At 32.3% G+C, this 26,474-nt stretch overlaps 2 protein-coding genes across 2 annotated transcripts in view; both read left to right on the top strand.

Annotated features, from left to right (window-relative positions):
- The window catches only part of LOC133189224 (receptor-type tyrosine-protein phosphatase epsilon-like), a 68,843-nt gene extending 45,257 nt beyond the window's left edge, over positions 1 to 23,586 (top strand). The window contains exons 6-21 of the mRNA XM_061324625.1: positions 14,797 to 14,969; positions 15,444 to 15,531; positions 15,714 to 15,790; positions 16,748 to 16,784; positions 18,125 to 18,222; positions 18,359 to 18,487; positions 18,662 to 18,804; positions 19,902 to 20,037; positions 20,530 to 20,676; positions 20,753 to 20,852; positions 20,980 to 21,053; positions 21,352 to 21,477; positions 22,491 to 22,613; positions 22,791 to 22,915; positions 23,216 to 23,351; positions 23,493 to 23,586. Coding sequence (XP_061180609.1) covers positions 14,797 to 14,969; positions 15,444 to 15,531; positions 15,714 to 15,790; positions 16,748 to 16,784; positions 18,125 to 18,222; positions 18,359 to 18,487; positions 18,662 to 18,804; positions 19,902 to 20,037; positions 20,530 to 20,676; positions 20,753 to 20,852; positions 20,980 to 21,053; positions 21,352 to 21,477; positions 22,491 to 22,613; positions 22,791 to 22,915; positions 23,216 to 23,351; positions 23,493 to 23,564 — 1,784 coding nt within the window. The 3' untranslated portion in view covers positions 23,565 to 23,586. The remainder of the gene's footprint in view (positions 1 to 14,796; positions 14,970 to 15,443; positions 15,532 to 15,713; positions 15,791 to 16,747; positions 16,785 to 18,124; positions 18,223 to 18,358; positions 18,488 to 18,661; positions 18,805 to 19,901; positions 20,038 to 20,529; positions 20,677 to 20,752; positions 20,853 to 20,979; positions 21,054 to 21,351; positions 21,478 to 22,490; positions 22,614 to 22,790; positions 22,916 to 23,215; positions 23,352 to 23,492) is intronic.
- Positions 1 to 26,474, top strand: part of LOC133189221 (protein draper-like) — a 133,483-nt gene that overhangs the window by 76,469 nt on the left and 30,540 nt on the right. The gene's annotated exons all lie outside the window — the stretch shown is intronic.

Genomic DNA, 26,474 nt, shown 5'->3' with positions numbered 1-26,474 from the left:
AAATGCGCTGAGATGCAAGAAACGAAAGCTTGATCATTTCAATATTTTTTTTTTCATTAATTAATCCTTAAAACAATTAATTTTACCCTTAATGTTAAATTAAGGGAATCAAAGGTTCTATTATATTCATGTGGTGACCGAACATGTTTATTTTAAGATAGCTTTCTATACATGCATGTGTGGTTCCATTTAGGCGCTCTTCCAAGTTAGATGTGCGGTTTTTTTTTTTTTTTTTTTTAGCAGAAATGTGTTTGAGATATTTGAGGAACAATTAATAAACCTATTGTGAGTTGCAGATATGAGCGAGTATCAGTAAATTCCGAATTCATTGTACCTTCTTCGCATAATTTGAAAATAATCTTATCAGCATGCATTTCAGTGATATCAAGTATCAAATGAAAAAGTTAAATTTTACAACAAAAAGTGTCATGAAATCGTGGTGTTTTGAAGTTAGAAATTGTGATTTTATAATTTAAAATCTTATACTCAGTGGTTAATTATCAAATTTTGCTAATCTAGTGTTTTTAAACAAAAACTAACTTTTTGTAAAATATATGGTAAAAAGGGAAATGATGAATCACTTTTGGCGTTGTACTGTAGATTGTGCGACATAAATCATATGCTGAAAGATAATGAAATAGACTCTGGATCCCCATTTTGGCCAAATTTCCACATGTAGGAGAAGACTGACCTAAATTAAGTCAACTGAATTCGCAAGAAAATCCTAATATTTCATGTACATGCTTTTGTGTAGCTTTTTTCTTACACTTTTTAAAGGGTAAATTTTATTCGAGGCACGATAGAATTTTCAAATACAAATGAAATATATGGGTAACTTTTATTCGTCACAGTCTGATAATTATAGCTTTGATAAATTAGCATCCTTTCAGTAGTTTTTGTGTCCGAGATAATTAGGCAATGACTTTTGTTTTTAGATAGAACCGAAATTAACTTTGCAAAATGGCATCGTATCTGCCTTCAACAACTCTCCTTTATGTAAACTTTAAGAGGACGTGATTTTTTTTTACATTCCGAAATGAAATATATGGAGATAACGAACAGTATTCAAGCTCAAAAGTTCATTGAACAATACAAAACAGGAGCAGAGTAAACACGGACCTCCAAACAAAATATATCTTTTTCTAATATAGTATCGTCAACAGGTACTAGAAATTCCAGTAATCAAAAGACACCGTAAAATTTCAATAAACTGTATAAGTATTATTGTATAAAAAATCCACAAAACGTCTCAAATAAAACATGCAGTTCTGCAACAAGGAATACGCAGTCCTCGAATCATGTTAACTGAATTTTCGGAAATGCAGAAATTTTGGGATCGACGCTTTCCAAGCATGGAGTATCTCGTAATTAGGGAATACCAAATTGGGAGCATCTCGTAATAAGCGTTTGTCACACATCCACAGCAAATTAAGAAACCGCCGAGAGTGTGTTGGTTTAACAATAGTTATTTTATTTCTTAAGATGGTAAGGTGTAATGTGAAACCATTATCCATAAATATTTTCCCCCAGATTTTTTTTACTCTTAATAAATTTTATTGAAATTTTACATTTACACAACGTAAAAAGGATATGTATACGAACTAACTTTTTGCATTTGTTTCATGTTCAGCAAACTTTATGTACGAATTGACTTTTGTGGTTAGCATACAAATTGACTCCTTATATACGAATCAGTTTTTGTACGAATTAACATTAAGTCGGCGTAGTTTAATGAATATTCATAAGGCGAGAAATATAATGTCATTGAAATAACTTGAGAACCATCTACATTTTATTTTTTGTACATCGAAACTACCCCACTTTCATTATTTTGTCTCTGCAAAAATCGCCGCTAGGGTCCCCGTGATTTTACACTGTTGTTTATTCATAGCCCAGATCAGCAGCAATAGCCTGTGGCTATAAATAGCCACCGTCTAAAAATCATAACGTGAAAATGAAATAGAAAGTAATGAATGTTATAGTAACATATAAGAAAGCACATTAAATTAATTATATTTATAGATCTATCGATAATGATATATTTTGAGAAAAAAGGAAACATCACTTATCTCTACAATCCGGCACGAATCACTAATTTATTTTTTTTTTTAATAAATACAATATCCGTTGAGTTGCGGCCGAATCTCCCGCACGCGTATGAAAGTTTGGTTTGCAATATAGATTAGAATTTAACTAAATGTCACATGTACTCTCTTTGCATAGAAACATTCAAAATGAGCCCGGTATAAGCCAAATTTCTATCGCTATTAATTTTTTTGCGGTAAAAGATATATTTTGAACAACATATCAGGTAATACTTATTATATACTCTCTTTATTCTTAGATGGGGAATTGACTGGTACATGTACATATGTATATAAAATGAACACATTTATCTGCTTTTTAATAAAATCATAAATTGATTATGATGTTGATAAGATAAATGTCTATTCCCAATTATTTAATTTCAAGTCCTGTTTTCATATATCGGTACATTATAATCCGATAGTCACTTCTATCGCCTCTTGACGTGACGTTACATTACAAAAAATGACGTTCCTATTGCATTTTTCCATCAAAACACTGCCATAATGCAAGATCTCCTTTTAAAAAAGTATAATAAATATCGAAAAAAGAAAAACGGTTATGAAAAGCTAAAAGTCTACACTATCTATAATAAATACCACGTTAATTTTTGGAATGAGGCCATTTTTGATGGTTCGTGGATATTGCTCTTTATTCTGACGTCACAGAAAATAGTTTCCTCGACCTGTTGAACAGGTCGAGGAAACTATTTTCTGTGACGTCAGAATAAATTTACATGCTAAGTGAGGCACCCAACGTGACTGGCAAACCGACCAATCAGCTGAATGAGTTGCATTATGGGTTACTACAAAAAATACTACATATACGTTTCAAAAAGGTCAGTTTTTGAAATCGCTCTCGGAAAGACATGATGCATTTTTGCAAGCATTTTACACACTTAATATAATATTTACATCATTATCTACTAGTTCCATGCTCACATTTACATACAAATGTTTTACAACGGTAAAATTTGGGTTTTCTCCACTCCATTGTATAAGTCCGTTTGTTGACAATAGCCTGGCAGTTTTTCCCATGCTGTACTATGAGTTAGTATGAATTGCACGTGACTATTCCCTGGTCCAAAACAAATCGACTCTGAGGTGTACTCACGTATTTTCATTGTTTACTACGCATACAACTTCGATATATATGCTACTCAATACACGTTCTATGATCAATGTACATGGGAATTAAAACATACCGTACAACAATAGACTTATGTTTTTATAACTGCGTTAACTTTTAATTTTTAGTAAACAAATAACAAAGTAACAACGAATAACACCAGTAGCATGGCAAATTTACGAATATCAAGTTATAAAAACTGGGTTCTTATTTACTTGTGAAGAGTTTGTTAGCGGAATTTCAACGTACTATTTAACACGGAAAATTGACTTTGTTTGTTATTGTGAGCATGGAAAATCTTAATTAGTACATATTCCTCGTGTTTTTTACAAAAACATTAAAAATAATTATTAGTTGACTTTCTCGCAGTCATTTGAAATCACGTCCTAAATTTGCCTGACCCACGTGTTTGTAGTAAAATATAAACATGCTTTTCGGCTCATTCATTGGATTGGACGTTTGCTCGCTGTAAGCACCTCTGTGCGCAATGACAGCAATATCCATATATGGTAGATTCCCGACCTGTTAAAGGAATATACAATCTTTATGTTATTGAATTTAGAGACTCTTCCCCGATAAGGACCAAGTCGAATTACATGTACATGGAATACTTTTTATGCTGTATTCTTGTCACGTGGGAGCACTGTAACACTTCATAGACCAGGACAAATGTTTTCAGCGATCACATCTTTTCAATTATTTTTACGTTAAATTTATGAAAATAGGGTGGTCAGTTGTCCGATTTTCTCTCACTCCCTCTGTCTCTCCTTCTCTCGTTTCGATATTGAATAGATAAATGAACTATAAGAATTTATAATAGCGAATCGACTATAAACGTATTGTTGGTAATTATATACATGTAGTAAATTTATGCCCATTCAGGCCCTGAAATAATTGCAATTCTATTATATAATCATAGTGCAAACATATAGTTTCGGAAAAAAAGCGGCTAGGAAACAAAGAAGGTCTTCTTTCCAGATCGTAACTGCTATACATAGAGCCAGATCGCTACGACTACTAGTATCTAAGATAAAGGTCATTTTCTAGCCTTCCTACGACCTTGGTCTACATTTGGTATCTTTTGTTTAATTTGGTTTCATTTTGTTACATGTAGGTTTCGTTTCAGTTTGTTTTGTTTGGATTCGTTTTGTTTCGGTTCAGTTTCGTTTTGCATTTACAGATATCCAAAATAAATGAATTGCCTCTTTAAAATGTGTTTCTCTTAATGGTCCTCAAATTATTTAGCGACAATTTTGGTCGTATCTAGAAAATGGAGTAATTAACATATCAGGCACGTAACATATCGATTTCTTTTCGGGGAGAGGGGGGGGGGGGGGCTTTGAATTTAATTTTTCACACTATATTAGGGCACGAATATTTAGCATTGGTAATCAATAATATTTACACTTTGAAGGAAATAAATAATTTCTCTGGTGTAAATTAACCCCCCTCCCCCCCCCCCCCCGAAATAAGGTTTGCGAGTTTGTCCTTTGTTGTTTTCATTTTTGGTTTTGTTTTTGTTTTGTTTGTTTTTTTTTTTTATTTGTTGTTGTTTTTAGTTTTTGTGTTGTTTTGTTTGTTTGTTTGTTTATTGTATTTTTTTTGTTTGATTATTTAGTTGATTTTTTCTTGCCCGGGAAGAAGTAAATAAATAATTTATTTCTGGTCATCTTGGAAATACATATTCTGCCCTGGGTTGGGGGGAGGGGTATAAAAAAAATCTAAACAAAATTTTCCAGCCTTTTTAAATAAAATACCTTTCTAAGAAAAATTGCCCCCACACCGCGTCCTACGAGCCTGCAATACATGTATAGGTTTCGTATAAAATGCTGTTATTCACTGAACAATTGTTAATTATTAACTTAATTAATTAATCATATATTAAAGATACATCTTTGAAAATCTTCTCTACTCATTGAATTTAGTGGGCAAACGATTTCCATGAGTATGCATGATAAATAACTAGCCATCTACCCAAATTGTAAAATTTATGACCCTTATCTAAAGATTCAGGACTTAGGGTGTAGCCTAGTTGGTCATATACAGAAAAAGTGTTTGAAAATCTCCGTCATTTAGACATCTACCAGACAAATTGTTTGCACTCTAATATTATATGCACTGGAGCAGCTAGCACTTTATAAAAAAAAAAAACTTTCAAATCCACAGATTCCCAACATTCCTAAGTCAAGGGTTTATGATAAGCTCCACTCCACATAAATTATCTTCCAAAATCAAAGGTTTCTGATCCGATCCACATGATTTATCGTAGTGGAGCGAATCAGAAAAGAGCGGATTTAGAGACCCTGGAATTGGAAGTCCAAGGTTCTGGATAAATTTATCATACATTTTAAAATATTTTATTAGGGCTAGGCACATATATTCAAAGATCATATATTGAAATATATTATGGCTTGAAGGAGACAAGATGACAATGCTCCTCAATAGAATCCTCACTAAAGTGTTTAAACAACATGAGTTTCAGTTCTTGATAGGGCTAAACTGATCTAAGCAAGAGAAAGAAGTGCAAATGATAATAATGTTTCACCGCCTTCCTCCTGGTAGATTTTCAGTTGTCATATTTAAACTTTTCTAAATACTTAGAAAAAAAATATGAACTTTCATAAAACTTTACTTATTTGGCAAAACAGAGAGATATTTTGATGCACTGCTATATTCAATTTAGTATTTTTATTTAATATTTTATTTTTGTTTAAGATACACTTTCTGTAAATGAAGAATCCCTTTTTTCATGTATTTCGAATAGCTATTTAACTTCATGCTAAAGCTTCTGCTGGCCTAACCGGGTGTGGAGATGTGGTGGGGAATGGGGTTACCAAGAATCTGCCAATAAATCTACTTTTGATCAACTCAAAAAAGATAACAGCTATGATTATTTATGTTTATGTTTCATTATAAAATGATTTTCAATCTATATGAAAAGCAAGTTGAGCTGGAGGGGGAGGGCACAACCAAACAAAAAATCATTAACAGACTAAAAGTCATCAGAAATTATTGAGGAGACGCAACCGTAAAGTAGCGTTTTTTCTACTACACAATGTATTAATTTACATACATGTTTATTTGAAAAAAAATTATTGTGAGTGGGCGATCACAAAATCCCTCTGGTTCCTACGTGCTTAATTCTAATGTATTTTTAAAATATCAAAAAATATGAAATGTAGATTTAGAAATCGTCACTTAAAAATATGAAGTAAATTAAGAGAATAACTAGTTGTTTATCCAAAACCATAAGTATTTTAAGAGCCATTCTCTGTAATGACTTGAACTTTTATATAGGAGCTGTGGCACGCATAGTCTCAGAATTCTTCCAAACTCTCTATGATAAAAGTCTTAGATGCTGTAAACTCAAATCAGGCAAAAACTGGTTGCTATGTGTCATGGTTACCATAGCAACATGTCCTAAAGTTTAAAACATGGCATTTTTCAACATGTTCAGAGTCCCCCAGTTAACGTTTGCAGCAAAGCAAACAAGTGGCAATGACTGTTTCTGAAAGTTGAAGGCCTGATGATTTAAATGCATGATAAACATGTTTAGTAAATCAACTATTACATACGTTACTATGGAAACAAAGTATTCGAAAGTAATAATTTTGTTCATTTAATTTTATAAAGTCATACACTTAAGATTAAAGACAATTATAGGTTGAAATGCAAGCAAATTATAGACAAAAGATCATTGTAACATATACCAAGGACGAAATATGATATTTCTTATAGGTTGCCAATGGTTGCCATGGTTTTAATACCACAAAGGGATTTTAAATTTACTTTCTTAGTATTTTAATCTTATCCTTTCTTTTTAAAAAGCATATTTCTATATAACTGATGATCATTAGGTCACCTGAGTCACTCAGGTGACCTATTGCTATCCGTTTTTGTCCGTCGGCGTGCGTCGTGCGTCGTGCTATGTGCGTTAACATTTGAACATTTTTAGCTTCTTCTCTGAAACCGCTCAACCATTTTCAACTAAATTTGGCATATAGCATCTATGGGTGAAGGGGAACAAAAATTGTGAATTTCATGGTCCCTGCCCCCCTGGGGCCTGAGGGGTGGGGCTAAAACTACCAAAATTAATGCAATCTTTAAAAATCTTCTTCTTTACTCCTGGACATCAAGCAGTCAAACTGTTGGCATCATTGTAATAAGCATTGAGTCCTCTACCAAAATTGTGAAATTCATGGCCCCAGGGTCAGGGGTTCTGGTGCTAGGGCGGGGCTATATACATCACATAGTGAAAGTGAATTATTTCTTTGAAAATCTTCTTCTCTGCTCCTGGGTATTAAATAAACTAAGTATATAGTTATGATGAGTAAGAGTGACTCTTCCAAAATTGTAAAATTCATGGCCCCAGGGGCAGGGGTTCTGGTGTTAGAGTGGGGCTCTATTGATTATATAGTGAAAATGCATTAGTTCTTTGGAAATCTTCTTCTCTGCTCCTGGGTATTAAATAAACTAACTAAGTATATAGTAATGATGAGTAAGAGTACCTCTTCCAAAATTGTGAAATTCATGGCCCCAGGGGCAGGGGTTCTGGTGTTAGGGCGGGGCTCTATTGATTATATAGTGAAAATTCATTAATTCATTGAAAATCTTCTTCTCTGCTCCTGGGTATTAAATAAACTAACTAAGTATATAGTTATAATAAGTAAGAGTGCCTTTTCCAAAATTGTGAAATTCATGGCCCCAGGGGCAGGGGTTCTGGTGTTAGAGTGGGGCTCTATTGATTATATAGTGAAAATGCATTAATTCATTGAAAATCTTCTTCTCTGCTCCCGGGTATTAAATTCAGTAACTAAGTACATAGTTATGATGAGCAAGAGTGCCTCTTTCAAAATTGTGAATTTCATGGCCCCTGGGTCAGGGGTTCTGGTGTTAGGGTGGGGCTCTATTGATTATATAGTGAAAATGCATTAATTCTTTGAAAATCTTCTTCTCTACTCCTGGGTATTATTGAAACACATTAAATATATAGTTATGATAATCAAGGATGCCTCTTTCAAAATTGTGAAATCAGGGGTTCTGGTGTTAGGGCTCTATTGATTATAAAGTGAAAATGTTAATTCTTTAAAAATCTTTTTCTCTGCACCTCCGTATTATTTAAACAAACTAAGTACATTGTTATGATAAGCAAGGATGCCTCTTCCAAAATTGTGAAATTCATGGCCCAGGGGACAGGAGTTCTGGTGCTAGGGCGGGGCTATATAGATCCTATAGTGAAGGTGAATTATTTCTTTGAAAATCTTCTTCTCTGCCCCTGGGTATTGCTTAAACAGACTAAAGTACATTGTTTTGATACACAAGGATGCCTCTTCCAAAATTGTGAATTTTATGACCCCAGGTTTAAAAGTTCTGGTGAAAGGGGGGGGGGGGGGGGGGCTTCTATTGATTATAAAGTGAAAAAGCAAAATTTCTTTGAAAATATTCTTTTCTTCTTCTGGTTAAAAAAGCAAAGAAGCTAAGTGTATAGTTATGATGAGCAAGTGTGCTTCTTCCAGAGTAGTGAATTTCATTAACCCTGGGTCAGATGTGCTGGTGTGGGGGTGGGGCTCTTGATAATTTAGTGAAAATGCATTAATTCTATTAAATAATCCTGTTTGCTCCTTAGTGTTAAGCAGATAAACAAAGTGATGATGAGCAAACATATGGTCCCAGGGTCAGAAGCTCTGGTGTTTTGGGGGTGTGGGGTTGGGGGGGGGGGCTCTATTGATAATATAGCGAATCTGTAGTAAAAAATGCATTATTTATTTAAAAATCTTCTCCGCACCTGGGCATATCTGAGGCAAACAGAGTAAAAGTTTTTATAAGGAAGGGAATTTTTACCAGATTTTTGAACATCTGGACCCTTTGGTCAAGTGTTCTGGTCCTGGCCAGGGCTCTATTAGTTTGTATTCTACTGAGAGGAGTTATTCCCCTTTGCCATTTACTTTTGATAATTTATCACTGTAAATAATATACTTGAAAGGTTAATAGAACAAGAGAATTATGCAAAAACTTTTATTGTATAATACAAAAAGTACTTTCATAGTTTTAATGATCAGATAGACTTGTTAGTAGTAGATAAATAAAAATGAGACAAAAATAACTTGTCTTATTAAATATTCATCAAAGACCAAGAGATGCCAATGTAAGAGATTTCAACAAAGGACTAAAATAGTACAGAAGCATTGATAATTTGTTAATATACTGTATAGTGATAGTGATAAATGGGGAACAGATTAGAACCTAATTTATGAACTGTTAATGAATATTAAGACCAATTATTTTGTTGATCATGATCACCCTATTTTTCTTGCTTTTGGGCAACAAAGCTTCACCTTTCAGTTCATTTTATACTCTATGCATCTTTGAAATTGTTGTATCATACTCAGGTGACCGTTAAGGCCCTTGGGCCTCTTGTTTTTTAAAGGCGTTGGTGTGACCCTAATTTTCACATTTCAAAAAAATGAAATTCAATTCTTTAAATAGAGTGTTGCTATGGAAATAAGCCGAAAAAATATGCATAAAAATCTGAAAAAAATATTTTGTTTCCTTGGATACGTACCCTTGTGTGTAGATTCCCAAAACTTTTGTGATTGATATTTATGAACAACTAACCTGACTTTCAATTTTGACTACCACCCAATCTCTAACTGGGTGCAAAAAGCTGGCACATAGGGTTTGATATTGATATAAAATTAACAAAATCAAACATTTTCCCTTCTTGGTAACCATAGCAACAGTGTTGTATTTTTCAACGAACTTTATCAATATATGATATTCAACTATAGTTCTACCAGATAAGTACTATTCAAAGTGAGTCAAATAATATGTTTCTTGATTAAAAGGTAAGTAAATTCCTAAGGCAGCAAAAAAAAAAAAAAAAAATATCACTTTAAACAACTGGTACGTTGTTTCCATGGTTACACTTCAAAGTAACAATCAATCCCAATTTTTCTTATGCTGTCGGTGTTGCAAGGTCCTAAGGATGTATATGGGCCAGTCATGAATTCTATAGTTTTTCCTCAAGATATTAGCATTAACCCAATCTTAGCAACAGATTTTGCAAGGTTACACTTTGTTACCATGGCAACCATGAAAGTTATTTTTAGAATAATATTGCCAATTCTTAATTACTTAAGGTCAAATAGTTTTATTGTTTTTCTTGAGTTGTTGATTGAGTTTGATCATGTAACACTTATCATTAGTGAATATTGAGCATTTTTCAGCATTTTTCAGCATCTAAAATGTATTCGAAATGTACCCATGGTTACCACTTACTAAGAGATAAATTCTAAATAGGTTTTTTGTAGCATAAGTGGCAACAACGTGCCATGTTTTTGTGAGAATGCTTTGTTTGTTTTTCTTAGTCTTTATTAAGGCTCAATAATGATTTAAAGTAGCTGAAAATCTCAATTTTTCCAACTTTTCTGGCTGTTACCATGGCAACCAAGACACATAGCAACAAAATTTTATTTGATATACGTTTCTGATGTCAAGTTGTAATAATGGGCAAAGTTTCATCAAAATCGGTGACCATGCGTGGCAAAGAAGTTTAAGTGGTTACAGAGAATCAGTATTAAATGCTATGATATTCTAAAGTCTTATTTCATGGACAATGTTGTTTTACACCCCTCATCAAGAAGAATTGTAATATTAAGAAAGAATATTGAATTGACACAGGTAAAAGAATTCTTCATATCATTTACTAATGATCTCTACTTTGCAACAAAAACTTAAACACTTTAAAATAGCTAATATTGCCAAGTTGTTGAAATATTTCCTTACTGTTACTAATGCAGTCAGAGACATATTTCTGAACAAAAGTGGTTTGCTATGACAACAATAAGATAATCATAGAAATACTGCAACAAAGGAATTTTCTAGCTGCCCTTATGATAGTTTCCTTTTATGCTTTTATTGGTATCAATCAGTATGATTAACTCAATGACCAGTTATAAATCTATTTGTGTGCATGTTACGCAAAGAAGCTATTTTTAACGTCACTGACTTAGTAAAGGTCTTTAGTTTATGCTTTAATTTTCTCCCTAAATTGACTTTCTTGAACAAAATTGACATCCACAGCATATAATCAGAAAAAAATAATTTACCGAGATTGGGCCGATTTTTGCCCTTGGAAGCCCTTCCTCTTTGAATGTTTTACTGACTATACACGACAAGGGTAAAGTAATAACTAAACTGTATGACAAAAGAGATGATTTAAGCTTTTCATCGTCAATTTTCCTTATTTATGCAGTTATATTCCGTTATTACCTGTTAATGGTGTTTGTGTCTCTAATTTGATTCAATTGTAGGATTTATTGTATATTGTTTTACGTTGCATTCGAATATTTTTCACTCATATAGATATGTCACCAAAATATCGGTGAAGGGCTCTAAATTTAGACCTATACTAGACTCTAAGGGCCATTGAGCATTGGGGGTTCTTTATCGATCGAACGCTTACCGTGACACGGAAGCTCGGTTTTAAGGTCTCATTCGATAGGCCAGGTACTTTAACATCTAATGCCTCACGCTTGGAGACGGAACAATCACTGTCTATGTCTACGTCTTAGCTTTGTCGCGGTTCACCGTGACTGGTCCAAAATGATTCAATACTCAACATGCTCCGAAAAGTTCAATTTGTAAACCGAGGCAGGCTGCTGCTGACAGATAAGTCGATGTTACAGGGATTTAAACAGCCTCGATCATTGTCCGCAATTCGTTAATTCTGTGGTCGTTATCATGACTTTATTAGCAGATATAAAACATTAATTTTTAGCCTTTGTTTTTATGGTTAAATTACTAAAAACTATTCCGTCTACCTTATCAATGATGGGCGGGTTGACCGGCTGACAGGAGGTGCTTATTCCTACTAGGCACCTGATCCCACCTTTGGATTTACTGGGGTCGGTATTTTGTGCCCTGTTCACATACTGTATTGTTCGTAGTTTTTTAGGACCGATCACTGTTCGTTATCTTTACCTTTTCCATATGCATAAAAAATGCAGTTTATTTTTTGTGGATCTTGCCGGAGAAAAAAATATCTCTGATCTTATTACACATGTATTTTTGTAGCTACTTAATCACCATACACGGAGTTTTCTTTCACACCAGTGGTTATTTTTTATTATTCTCATCAGTAGAAATAATGAACATCATGTTCAGTAGGGCTATATATTTACCCAACGGTTAAAATCGCTATTCAAATCGTATTCACTCTAGATCATGATCGAGAAGGACAACTGTATCTAATTGCAACCAGAGCATAAATCGTGATTGTATATGAACATGCCCGGGAACCTGGATCCTGCATATGATTGATTGGCATGAAATATGAAGATAATAAACAGTATTAAGCTCAAAATTCCATTAGCTCTAAACATATTTTGAGCAGGGAAAACGAAGACCTCCAAAACATTATAAAGAATGCTATACATGTAGTATTTTACAATTTAACCCCTCCAAGAAAATAATATACTGTTAAAATTGAACAGGGTCGATTCTTTTAGTACATTGCATTGTATCTCGAAACCATGACTGATTTTATTTTCCTTGCATACACCGCTATACACTGTATACTTTGTGTAATAATTCAGTAATGATAGTAGAATGATTAGTGCAGGAAATGTAACAGTGGTTGCTGTATTCTGTATATTTAAGCAATGTCTTCAACTTCCCCGATTGGTAAGTAGATCTGCTTATATGCAAATCGACATTTTCTCACTTTAACGAATATGATCAAAGGATGTTTTGATTTAAGTGGATCTTAAGTTCCTGAATAAATCTAATTAGTCTCAGCATGGATATATGCAATGGAAAATAATGTAATGTGTATATTTTATTGAGGAATCGCTGCCTAGGCTGTTATGCATAAATTACCCTAGAACTTTGAAAATAAGCCGCGGCTTATTTTATGTTTTGGTAAGAAAGTGGGTGCTTATTTTCAAAACTCTCTTATTTTCAAATCGCGGCTTTTTATCAAAACAAAAAAAAAAAACAAAAAACAAAAAAAACAAAAACAAAAACAAAAAACAAAACGAAAAAAAAACCTGTAAGTGCCGAGAGCATTCTCACGGCTTATTATCAAAACAATATATAAATTGTAATCGATCGATTGTGAATTACCACATTTGGCGGTGTATAATACGCACGGCTACCATTCGTACATATTGTAGTATTACCAACAGACATAACCAATTTCTTGTTATATACGGCTTTGTAAATTATTGTAAGAACGTAAACTTGTAAAAATGTTAATGTCAATGGCATACCTAACAAACTAAACAATGATTTATAATATTTACATTAATATGTGTTTCTGACCTTTGGATGAGGCCGTGTAAACCGAGGTCCCGTGTCTCAGTAAGTGCTGGCACGAAAAAGATCCCTCGCTGCTCAATGGCCCTGAGTGCCGAGAATAGGTCAAAATTTGCAGCTCTCCACCGGCAAGTGGTGGCGTCTCCATATGAGTGAAAAATTCTCGAGAGGGACATTAAACAATAAACAAACAAAACATTAATATGTGAAATAAGAATGTAAAAATAACTCAAAAATGCTGTTTAATAGAATTGAATGCACAAAATATTGCATGTTAATTTTCATAGTCCCCGCCACTGACATCAAACACAATGACAGTCCGGGAAAAGCATTATATGCACTATACCTTTCTTTTGGCGAAATTAACATTCATTTTTTCTCGTATGTATTGAGAATTGACACACTTAACTTTCAATTAGTTATCAAAAATAAGTTCGAAACGTAAAAATTCAGTGAAACAATTCAGATTGGGAAGGCTATTTGATTTAAATGATATGCTATTTTAACCAACAAATCTAAAACCTGTTAAAATGGAACGAAAAATGTTTTAGTGGTGGGGGGTGGGGTGGGGGTGGCAGGATTCCTTAATGAACTCATTAATTAGTATAGGTTAATGACAAAGCAAGCTGATTTCAACATTTGTCTTAGACCTAAAGAAATTTTATTTTGTTTTTAAATGCTATTTTCAGTTATCGAAATTAAAGAGCTTTCATTTTCTTAATTTAGTTCAAGCTGAAGCACAGGAAGAAGGGAGTAATAATGCAGCTATAATCGGAGGGACTCTGCCAGCCGTCTTAATTGCAGTATTAGTTGGTGTTATCATATCAGTATTCTATAGGTTAATGTTAAATCCAAATGTATTTCAAAGTTTTTGTTGTTCTGAAAATAAAATATTTTATATTTCTTAACTGACCAATACAAAATCGAAGAAATATCGTCGGTATCTGTCAGGTGCAATAAAAGGGGTCAATTTCTTAAAGAGTGATTAATTTTATAGACGGCATAGAAACAAAGGTGATAAAGCTGGTACTATGAAAACTATCAAACATTTTGGATTTAAAGGATGGATAGAAAATAGAAATGGAAGTAATCGGAAAGGTAATCTCTGAACTAGTTTCTTGGAATTTCACAGTTTAACATCATTTAAAAAAAATGTTAGTGTTTATGATTTTTTAGCTAAACAAGTCTTGTGAATTCGTGAATTCCCTGACTCAATCATAGCAACATTTACGTTTTTAACATGCAAACGGATCTGTTAAATTTCAGAAAATGAAACAGAAGTATTTGATGGAGTATGTAATCCTGTGACAAATCAATCAGATGACGATGGATATTACAATACTGTCCAATTTAACACGAATATTAGCATAGGGGATCTACAAAACGTAATAAATGAAAAGAGTTTAGGAGGAAATAACCAATTTCATCAAGAATACAAGGTACAAATCTAAGCTAAATACAATGAAGACTAAAATCCTACCTGGTAATTTTTGCTGCCTAACAATGCTTAACTAATTTAAGAAATCAAGTTCATCATATGAATCTGCTATTGCTAAGCATCTGTCTACTATGTTACATTATCAATGATATGCCATTCAAAGAAACAGTGTAGAATAGTAAGAAACGAAGATCAATTTACATATTCGAGTTGTATAGAAAGTGAAAACTATTTCTCAACCAAGAAATTTGGGAATGTTTCTCTTTAAAAAGAAGTAAACGCCGGTAAAAAAGAATACTAGTGTGGAATTTTGGATATCTCATTATGTATGTTCCTTTTTGTTATACAGCCAAGACAAGTTTGTAATAAGTTACGTTGAATATATAAATCTAAAAAAAAATCGAGGGATGATCGATGCTGCATTCATTTGAAATAAATTTCAGTTTAATTTATGATTTATTTTCAATATCAATAGAAACTTCCTACTGCCAATCTGAACATTTGTGAAAGTGCAAAGAAGACAGAAAACGCTGTAAAGAACCGCTTTAAAACCACATTTCCCTGTAAGATCATACATCTTATTTAGAATTTGATTATCCATCATTGTATTCTAAATTTTTTTTTATTAAAAACGGACATATATGGCATGGTTATCTATGCTAAATGATGTACGAAAAACACAGATTTAGTCAATAATTTTTTTGTCATTTATCAAGGATAGTGAAATGAAGAATTTATATTTCAGATGAACATTCTAGGATCATCCTCAAGGAAAGATGGAATGAATCAGACAATGATTACATCAATGCCAACTTTATTACGGTATAATAAGACTGATTATTAAATGAATGTTCACACATTAATTTTCTATATCGGTATTATAAAACTGATCATTGTAATAAATGTCTGGACAATCAATGTTTACACCAATGCCAACCAGTGCCAACTTTATTTGTTCCCCAGTTTTTGAACATAGTGTTTTAATTCTGTTTCTTCTAAAAAGTATTCCTTTTTATACTTTTCCCTCCGGTACTTTTTTGTCCGAAGGTGTTCTCATAGAATCACTTATCCGATTGAGATGATTTTTTTACGGTTATATTTTGTAGATTTAATCGGCTGAAAATTTGAATGCCTAAAGCTTTTCTTACTTACAAAACAGGACAATTTTGAATGTAGATATGTATAATGTGTCCTTATATAATGCTGCTATAAAAACTGAATGTAAAGATATGTATGCACCTGTGAATTCAGATTGGACAATGCTTAAATATACCTCAATCATGATATCTTTCTTTTCTGTAATAAAAAATATTTGCTATTTAACACTGAAGAATGTAAATGAGACAATATCAGAACATAAATTTGAAAAAAAAAATCTACAAAACATGTGGTAGTTCAAGCGCTGAAATGTTGATAACCTATTACCCGTGAGGCAAAATTGGAGTAGTTTCCCAATAAAATACTTTAGAAAATAAAGTGAAGATCTCTATAATACAAAAGTATTGCCTACTCCAATATAGTGTGAAGGGAATGGACCACAATAATGTAGAGGGGGAGCCGTTTTGGGAACATCTGTAATGGTTCCCGTTACAATTAGCACTAGTTACAATGTAAGACTGATCATTGTATTGAATATATGTAGAGATTCTTCAATGATTACATCGACGCCATTTTTAGTACGGTATATTGAGACTGATTTTTGTAAATAATGCCAAATGGCATTTTTTTCAATCACAAACAAGAGCAATGCGATGAAAATTATTTTGATATCAATTGTAGGATTGCATTGGAGAGAATCGCTATATTGCAGCTCAAGGTATACAGCATTTACCATTGCAGTATGTAGTACCCAACGTCACTAAAACCGAGCGCATTCCATTCAAACAATCCTCATCCAAAAACGTTAAAATAAGTTATATTTCAAAGGAACAAATAATCTGATTTTAATTGATTATGAAGGGAAAAAGAAAGAAAGGGTAATATAAAATTCGATATTTTATTATAAAGTGTTGTTGTGCGGTTTGTTGTGATTTTGTTTTTCATTAAAAAACGTCTAATCCTTCGTTAGAGCGGAACTTCCGACCAATGTGACGAGAGCGTCGGTGCCTAACGAGGCCACACCCATATGGGACCAATCATCCTACCTACTGCATAATCGCAAATTCACTACGACTAAAACCGCTTTTAATACAGTAGACAATCATAATTGTGTCAATCAACAACCCGGAGGAAAATGATTGCGCGAATTTGATCTATTTAGATCATCTTTATCTAAAACGTTAAAATAAGTTCAAAATACATTAAATAATGTAATTTTCATACAAACAAACTCGAAAAAGAAAGGCAGGTTAAAATAAAATTCGATTATCATTTTACCACTAAACCGAAAATTAAAAAAAAAAGATGACAGAAGAGTATCTTAAATAATGGGTATCTAAATCGGTGTTGAACATTACTCAACCATGAAATGTATGCCGTCACATATTGAAAATGGTAAAAAACCAAAAAGCAACAGCAACAACAAATAAAATAAAGGATGACAGGTTTCTCAACACATATTTAATACGACTTGGTAATCTGGATACATCAATTTTCGCTATTTACAGTCAATTTGAATTTCTTGCAAACATGATACGACTGAAGGCGGTAGTTCAATACTGTTTGGCTATGGCATCCTGTACTGTATTTTCTTCTTACAAGAATTATTTATCTGTGGAGTATTTTTCTTTTGTTTAATGACCGTCGTGGAGGTGTACTTCTTGTCATTATAAGCTCTAATGTGTATATACAATAGTTCATAATAGAAAAAAAATAACCTTAAATAACATCAAAAGTTTACCCTGCGTATCTTTTCCCCCTCATTTTTTATTTGTGAATTTATTTTACGTGGTATTAAATCACAATTCTTTTCTTTAACAAACTCTTAAAACAAATATTAGCTTATCTGTTCTTTCTTCGTATTTTTTTTTTTAATTATTATGGTACTTTCCTTCTCTAAACATTTAACAAAAAAATTAGAAGGCGCGTTTACTTCGGAAAACGGCTAGCAGTGAAAACTAGATATTTGTTATGCTGATCAATGCAATTCTTTTTTCATAGTCAAAAATACATTTTACCTGTGTCAGCAACGTTTATCTTACTTAAATATGTTGACAGGCCCAAAAGGAAACACATTGAAAGATTTTTGGAGAATGATTTGGCAAGAAGATATTAAAGATATTGTCATGTTGGCAAACATAATAGAAAATGGAAAGGTGAGTAAAACATAATTCACAACATTGAAAGATAGTGTAGAAATGCATTTCTGTTGATTATTTGTGTTTGTTTTGTTTTTTTGTTTTTTTTTTTTTTTAAATCTCTATCTAACAATTTATTTTTTGTCCTCTTTAGAACAAATGCACACAGTATTGGCCAGAAAAGGATAAAGCAATGCAGATTGGTCCCTGTAATATATCTCTAATAGAGGAAACAATTTACGCATTCCAAACATTGCGAAAATTCTCCTTAGAACGGGCACATGTATGCATTTTCATGAGATCAAATGTATCAGATTCATTTATTTTTAAGTTAATGCGCCTCAACTTTAAAAAGGTATATTATCAACACCTATGATGGTTTAAAATTCAATATATCATGCTCAATATGTTTGATCCTTGTTAAACTATGTTAAGAATATTATCCCTATATACAAAGCCCCCCAGCAAGAGATTCATCACCCAGTTCCATTACACTGCCTGGCCAGACCACGGTACACCAGAGGAAGTTGGACTTGTTCAGTTCCACAGATTTGTATCCAAAAGAATACATACGAATGTTCCATTACTAGTGCACTGCAGGTTTGTCAACTTTTCAAGCAGAAATCTGATTCATATGAAGCTTTTCCCATACGATGGTTTGTATGTCATGTTACTCTAGGAGATCATTCTGTGCTTTTGCTTAATCGTGTAATTAGCATTATTTTTATATGTGATATAGAACAATAGTTAAATATCACAATTTTATCTGGTATGAAAAACATTCACCCAAGCACCTTTCTAGTTGAGATCTTTGTCTAATAGAAAACTATCAATTTCGTAGAAAACACATCAAAATATCCATGAGCAATTATTTTTTGTGAGTGAATATTAGCTATCCTACTTAATGCCCTGTCTTTTGATGAGGAAAAGTTTATATAATCGGCTTCAGTTACTCAAGAAAGACTGGACAAATAGAAGTGCAAAAAATTAACATTTAGTGTTAAACCAAATTTCATGTATTTAAATAACAAATTATATTGTTTCTGATTTTCAGTTTGTTATGGTATATTTCTTATAGACGTCATTAACTTATCTCTGCAGTTTTGTATCACCTAAAAATATATCCTTACAACAATAGAACTCAAATTGAAGCAACTTGGTATAGAAATCATTCATTGTTGAATTACAGTTTCTTGGATGAATGAAGTCCTCAGTTATATTTAAGCATACTTAAGTATACATTAGTTAATACAAAGGATGGTCATTGTACTATCTCTTTTTTTGAATTCATGGTCAGTTATTTAAATCGAAGTTGCACACACGTATCATTATTGTTTATCTTCGAAGTAAAAATAATGTTAAAAAAATAAATTTAGTTGTTTAGGGTTCATGCAGGAGATCTGCAAATATTTTTTTTTTAAGTTAAAAAAAATAGCAAACTGAAACAAAATTTCTGTTTGTACGTTGTAAAATGATGTTTGTATGAAAGCCATAGCTACATTATTTTGTGCATTCTATCAAAATGTAATCGTTCTGCAATTTTAACAACACCCTTAACAAATAATTACAAACTCGGTTAATTGCCGTTAAAACAACATGTATTCATCCTTACTTTTATGTTGTTTCAAAATACTGGTACACTGTATAAATCTTTATTTTTATGTTGTCGTAAAATGCATGTATTTTCCTTACTTCAGCGCTGGCGTGGGTCGTACAGGAACATTTATTGGACTTGATTCACTCCTGAAACAGGGAAGAGACACTGGACGGATCAACGTTTTCGAGTTTGTCAAACAAATGAGAGAGAGTAGAATGACAATGGTTCAAACTCCGGTAAGACAATGCTGATATTAAATACTAGACTCAATTAAATAATGAAGGTTATATATATCCCATCGTGGCAGTTGAAAAATATATCACTCTGTCCGATCCAACTAACCTTCATTGTTTAAACATTTATTTATAGAAATATTCATTTTTTTCATATTCACTCAGCAAAGAGAATGAAATTATATATATTTTTTGGCATTCATGTTGTGCGCATAAAACATGAAAAATACATTTTATTTTTTGGGCGAAAATTCTGTTCTGACATGAATTATGTCAGCAATTTTTTTTTAATTTATTGAATGAGGTAAAGATAATGAACAGTGATCAAACTCAAATATCCAGTGAAGAAACAAATCGTAAATAGAACTAAAACACGGAACCGTTTGATATGACAGTTTTGCTGCATGTTATACAGAAGATACACTAAAATAAAAATTATAAGCAAGAGTGTTTCTGCAATTTCTTTTATTTAGAGTTCTTATCTCATTTTTTCAGGAGCAGTATGTTTTCCTGCATGAAGCACTTAATTGTGGATTTCAGAGGGACTACCTTCTGTCTAAAGAGGAATTTTCCACAAAAACAGAAGCATTGCTGAATGACAACGCACCGTTAAATCAAACAGCTCTTTACAAAGAGTTTAAGGTATAATATTATTGCTGCTAGGAAATATGATTATCAAAATTTTAGTTTCAACCTTATGATGTTCTTTTCCATTTAGTTCCAACAGACATTAAAACCACTCTATGATCATGCAATTGTCGAAGAAGCCAGGAAAACCGAAAACACCACCAAGAACTACAGCAAAGACATATTACCTGGTATGATATTTTTTGAAAGATAAGTAATTGAGAACAATGTTTATTATGGATGGAATAATTCATCAACTTCGGTTTCGATTTAATGTGTTACTTGTCCATCAAAGGATCACATTTTATTCTGTTTTAGTAACAAAATATCGCCCTTACCTTACCTCGTATGTGAAAGGAAGGAATGACTATATCAATGCAGTTATGGTACCGGTATGTTTATAAGAACTGTGCGACAGTATCTGTTTTGAAAATACTGCAAATGTGTTATATTTAACGATTACGACATTTTGTAGAAATTGATGAATGAACAAGATATCGAAGTTTCGATTTAGCGCATTTCTACACGTGCTAGATATAAATATATACATAAAGACATTCAGCGATGTTCTTTATTTAGCGGATGCTGCTTTTCGCTATAAAATGAATACATAGCCAAATGCGTTTACGGGAAGTGTTTCAATCAGATTTTTACAGATAATCGTGCAGAATTCTTCTTTTTTAATTTCAGTCGTACATAAACCCATCTGGATTAATCATAACCCAAAAGCCTCTTCCAGACACTGAGGTTGATTTATGGAGACTGTGTTTTGACCACGGAGTGAACGCATTGGTGATTCTAAATGAAGATGATCAGGTATAATATTGAACTTGTCTTAATACCTTTTTATCATGTCCATAAAAAAAGGATGGAAGGTAAAAGATTTATGACAACTGTCTCTCTTTTATTTTTTGTTAAAATGGTTGTAACAAAATCAGTTTCTGGTATTTTTGTCAATAAACGGAGAGGGTTTTAGTCGATAGGATATATCATTTGTCCTTGGTTTTAAATTTCTATCAAAACCATAATTCTGTAGCCATATAAGATATAATTTAATTCTTTTTGGACTTTTCCTGTGTAAATAAAAAGGAGGATAATTAATGCAGATATGAGATGAATCTGCACAATGTCAATTTGTCCCTTAAAAAGATTTTTAAATCATTTTTATCCAAAAGTTCAATAATAAGTGTCTGTCGTAGACTTTCACTGATTTTGCAGTATTAACGATATGGATCATTTATGATTCACTCATCCTGACCATGGTAATGGTCCGCGATGGGGTTAAGAGGCTCTTGCTATTGGTTAAATCTATAAACTTTGAATTCTTTTATCTGAGTAATTATTAAAGAAATATATAGAATAAGCCATGTACTTTTGACTCCATTTCATGCACTTTACTTGGAACAACAATATTAAGTTAATGTTCACAAAGTGTTTTTTGTACATTTAAAGCAGCAATGGTACCTTACACTAGGCTTAGCATTGGCCTAATATTATTGCATGTCTCTAATTAACATTCAATACTTTTTGACCTTTGTGGTTATATGTAGCAGAATATTGAACATTTTACAGTGGAACATCTACGTAATTTTTTTTTTTTCATTGAAAACATTACTATCTCCCTCTCTTTTAAAATCTACTCCAGGATTTCCATTTGGTTCAAGCTTGCTTAGTAGATTTCAACCTTTTATATACACTATTTCAAAAAACAGACAAACAAAAACCAAAAAAAAAAAAAAAAAAAAAACGAAAAAAAAAAAACGAATAACGAAGTTTGCTTTGATACGCTTGATACCATTAATATTATTGTTTTGATATGATGCTTTTAGGCAAATGATTGGCTTCAAAAGAGAGGATTATCTAAGGCTTGCGTTCCTTACACCGTTACTGTTGGCGACACTGGGAGCAATATCAGTGGTGTATCACAGGACCATCTAGCAATTTCAAGCGACGTAAGATTATGTATAAGCTTACTTTTTGCTGGGATTGCACAGGCATCAAATAAGTAAATTCTCGAAACTGCAGTTTTATTAAAAACATGATTAAAATGAACATTAGCAAAGGGTTTTTTCCCTCTATTCACGGTATTTCACTATATAACATGACATTCTTTCATTTAAAAACAAAAGATGGAGAAAAAACAAATAGAGCTTTTCCAAGTTCATGCTGATGATAATGATGCTGTACTTAAAGCCGCAGAACTCGTACTAGAAAAGGCGAAACAATCGTCCTTTACTTCCCTTGTCATAAGCAAGTAAGAATCACAATTGGAATAAAATGCATTAACTTCAAGTTAAATAATAGAAAGCAGAGCATCTCCTAGCGTGATAAGGTATCCTAGAATATTTCATATTTATTCATTTATTTTATAAATATTGCAAAACAAGACTGAAAAGAACGAAATACATGTATAATGAAAATAATTTATACCTTGTGTTAGTGTATGTAAGGGAGGAAAATAGATACACGTTTTCAAAACAATATTTTTTTTTTCAAATGGAACGGTAAAACGAAGTTGCTACGGAATAAGTACATTGTACATAACATACTCTAGGGACGGAGCAGGACCAGCTGGAGTTTTCTGTGTTTTACATAACGCCCTACAACAGATCAGTATGGATGGAGAGGTGGACATATTTACCATAGTCCGGCAATTAAAGATCAGAAGACCGGAAGTTATCACAAAGCTGGTACACGTGTACTTAGAAGAAAATTACATGTATTTTCTTATCTTGCAAAGGATAACATTAAATATATAGCTTTTAAACAAAAATATTTAATAAAAGGTTTGCAGCAAGACATACATATGTACTTTAAGATATATTTTGTAGGAGGAGTACAGACGGTGCTATCAGCTGGTGTCTCAGTCTGTTTCAACAGAGGGGATATATGCCAATATGTAAAGATCGAGGGCATTGTTTTATATCGTTTTACGTGTTTATACAATCGCCGTTTTGCATTTCTACATGTGATAGTAGATACTTCATGTATTGTCTAATGTAATCATTTATTTCAAATTGAAATTTGAAAATGGAAAATGAGAATGTCTAAAAATGATGTTAATTTTAATATAAAATAGATAAGGGACAGTAATTTAAGAGGAATATCTGCATGATAAAGTGATACTGAATCTAGGCATATTTATACGTTTACTAAAAGCACTTAAAACAAAAGATAAAAATTAAGCTAAATTACACATACCGATGGTGATTGAAAGAAATCATAACATCAGTGCAGAGAACAAGTTTTAACGGTGGGGATAATTTTGAAATAAAATGAAAAAAATCTCAACGAATAGAAAAAGCAGTCCAAGCTTTAGCATAGATATCAAATTTTAAGTCAATAGAAACTATCTAAAAAACGGATATCTGAAAATTTAATTGCTTTTTGTTCTATAAACGTCGTGATGTTTATTTCATTTTATCATAATGCTTTAAATATCATTAAACCCGTTCAAAAATCAGCCCTTCATGTGATTTGATTACCTTGACATCCGCTTATCAATTTGACTTAGAATCCTATTCCTCAGTAGTAACTTGCCTACTAGTTATTGTGTTTATTCTTATTATTCCTATAAAATTGTCATATTAAAAAAATTCTACTTCTACTATTATGATATCATTTTAATGAATAGACTAGACAAAAATGTATGAACAATTCTGTGCATCAATTTTAATTTCAAAGATTAAACTAAGAATATTGAATTCATTGATGTTCTTATAGAATTGTTATGTCACCACCGATTTTGGCATGGTCTCAATAAAATTTGAACATAAGTAGTCTAAAACTACATTTTTGCTTCATACTGTGCTTTTTGTAAAACAACATTGCCATGTCTTTTTTTGCAAGGATAGTCTATAATTAAAGATATATTAAAATTCTAGAGATATTTATCTTTCAATTCATTGCTTTTCATTTAACTATGAGTTTGCATTAAGTATTCAGTCAAGCTCGGAATCATTCCAAATGAGAGGGTTCAATTTCGAACTCCCTGTTTTAAATAAAAACCGTCTTCCGATCAACCACTCAACGGAAATATTTGAGAGTAGTGGAAGCTAGATAAAATGTGTCTATTTTCACACAAAATTGAAATTATTATTATTATTACCTCTTCGTTTACAAACATGAGTTGAACAACCAACATAGAATCATGTTTTATTCATAAAGTTTTCAAATAAAAACAAACGGAGAAGCATTTTTTCATTCTGATATGTCGCATTGATGCTTAATGGGAATAAAGAGGAAAATAAAAATCAGAAAGCAATTATTTTTTTCTTAAGAACTAACATAAAATATCTGTTATATCTATAATTTTTTCGTTTTATTTATCAAATACCTTTCTCCTTTTAGGAAGGAATGGGAATGTTTGACATCTATGAAAAATAACATACTTGTGTACTTGTATCTATAGAAAGGTGATTTACAATAAGTTTTTGGTACACATTACTAAGACGAAAAAATATAAATCTGTCTTTAACACCTATTAAGCAAAAAAGTGAAAAATGTTAAATTTATTTTTAACCTTAAGAGTAAGTGAACGTGATAAGTAAGAAAACGTCCGCACAATTTACTTCATAATTTTTTTATGTCAACTTCAGATAGAGGACTACTGAAATTTTTAAAATATAGATACTGATCTTTTCATTTTGGAAAACTGATATTTGTTTTGTACACTCTGTTATTCTGTTATGGCATAACTGTACATTTTCTTCTCACAAATATAAGAATATTTTTCAGAACAAGGAAGACCCCCCCCCCCCCCCCACTGGGGTAGATGACAGCAGCACCGTGCTCCTGTTGTTGGTAATTATTTGGTTCACCGTTCTTCCAGTTTCAAGAAAAATAAGTTTTAGGTTTTCTCTACTACCATCCAAGATAATTTGGCCATTGATTTCTTGATCCGTCCCTCCTATCCGAATAACACATAATATTCAATGAATTGTACATTGTGCTATAAAATAAGATTGTACATGTAAGTAGAAATGCAAATATATTAGATCCGCTTTCGTGTATGTATTATAACACGAGAGAGAGACAGAGAGAGAGAGAGAGAGACAGAGAGAGAGAGAGAAGAACTTTGGTGAGAGAGATGAACTTTCGATAGTACGAAAATGTACTTGTTTTTTTTTTCTTTTGTAATATTGATGAATAAGGGAGAACACGGATAAAACATGTATTTTTATTATTCATTATATGCGCGTCAATGAGTCTTAGACAAAAAGAAGCACTTAACTACGACGTTATATATGGTGTCACAAAATATTGCTTTAATTCTTGAGTAAAAGGTTCACCGCAACTGTATGGACAATTCAATTCTGTTTGTAGAAATATTTATCTAAGACATTTATGGGTCATGAAGAGTTCTGCTGGAGTTCTACTCTCAAGTCACAGAAAAAAAAATTCCATACTTTTGCACGCAACACTTCCAAACGTCTTACATTTTGTACGCAAGATCGAGGCTTCTTTTTTTCATCAATTTATGCTCCCTGTAACCACTTGATTTTAACAGCATTTTTGAAGTACTATAAAATGCAAGTTTTTGAAATGAACACAAATTATGTTTTAAAGTATGAGGCTTAGTGTTGAACTTTGGCATCTTTGTTTTTAAAAAAGACAGGAAAGTCATATCGGGATTTTGAAACAATATATGTCTTCATTATAAGAAAATTATGATAAATCAGAGTGCCCGATTCTCAATACTTAATTCCTTGAAATGAAATTAAAGACGCCACATAGTCTACCACATCTATTTCATATTTTAATGTTTTATTGATTATATCAGATAAAGGCAAACAAACAAACAAAAATTGTAT

This window comes from Saccostrea echinata, unplaced genomic scaffold (assembly GCF_033153115.1).
Source record: "Saccostrea echinata isolate AGI-Se365-2 ecotype Australia unplaced genomic scaffold, CSIRO_AGI_Sech_v1 ptg000017l, whole genome shotgun sequence".
NCBI classification, from domain to species: domain Eukaryota; kingdom Metazoa; phylum Mollusca; class Bivalvia; order Ostreida; family Ostreidae; genus Saccostrea; species Saccostrea echinata.
This window is presented reverse-complemented; position numbering and strand designations above follow the sequence as displayed.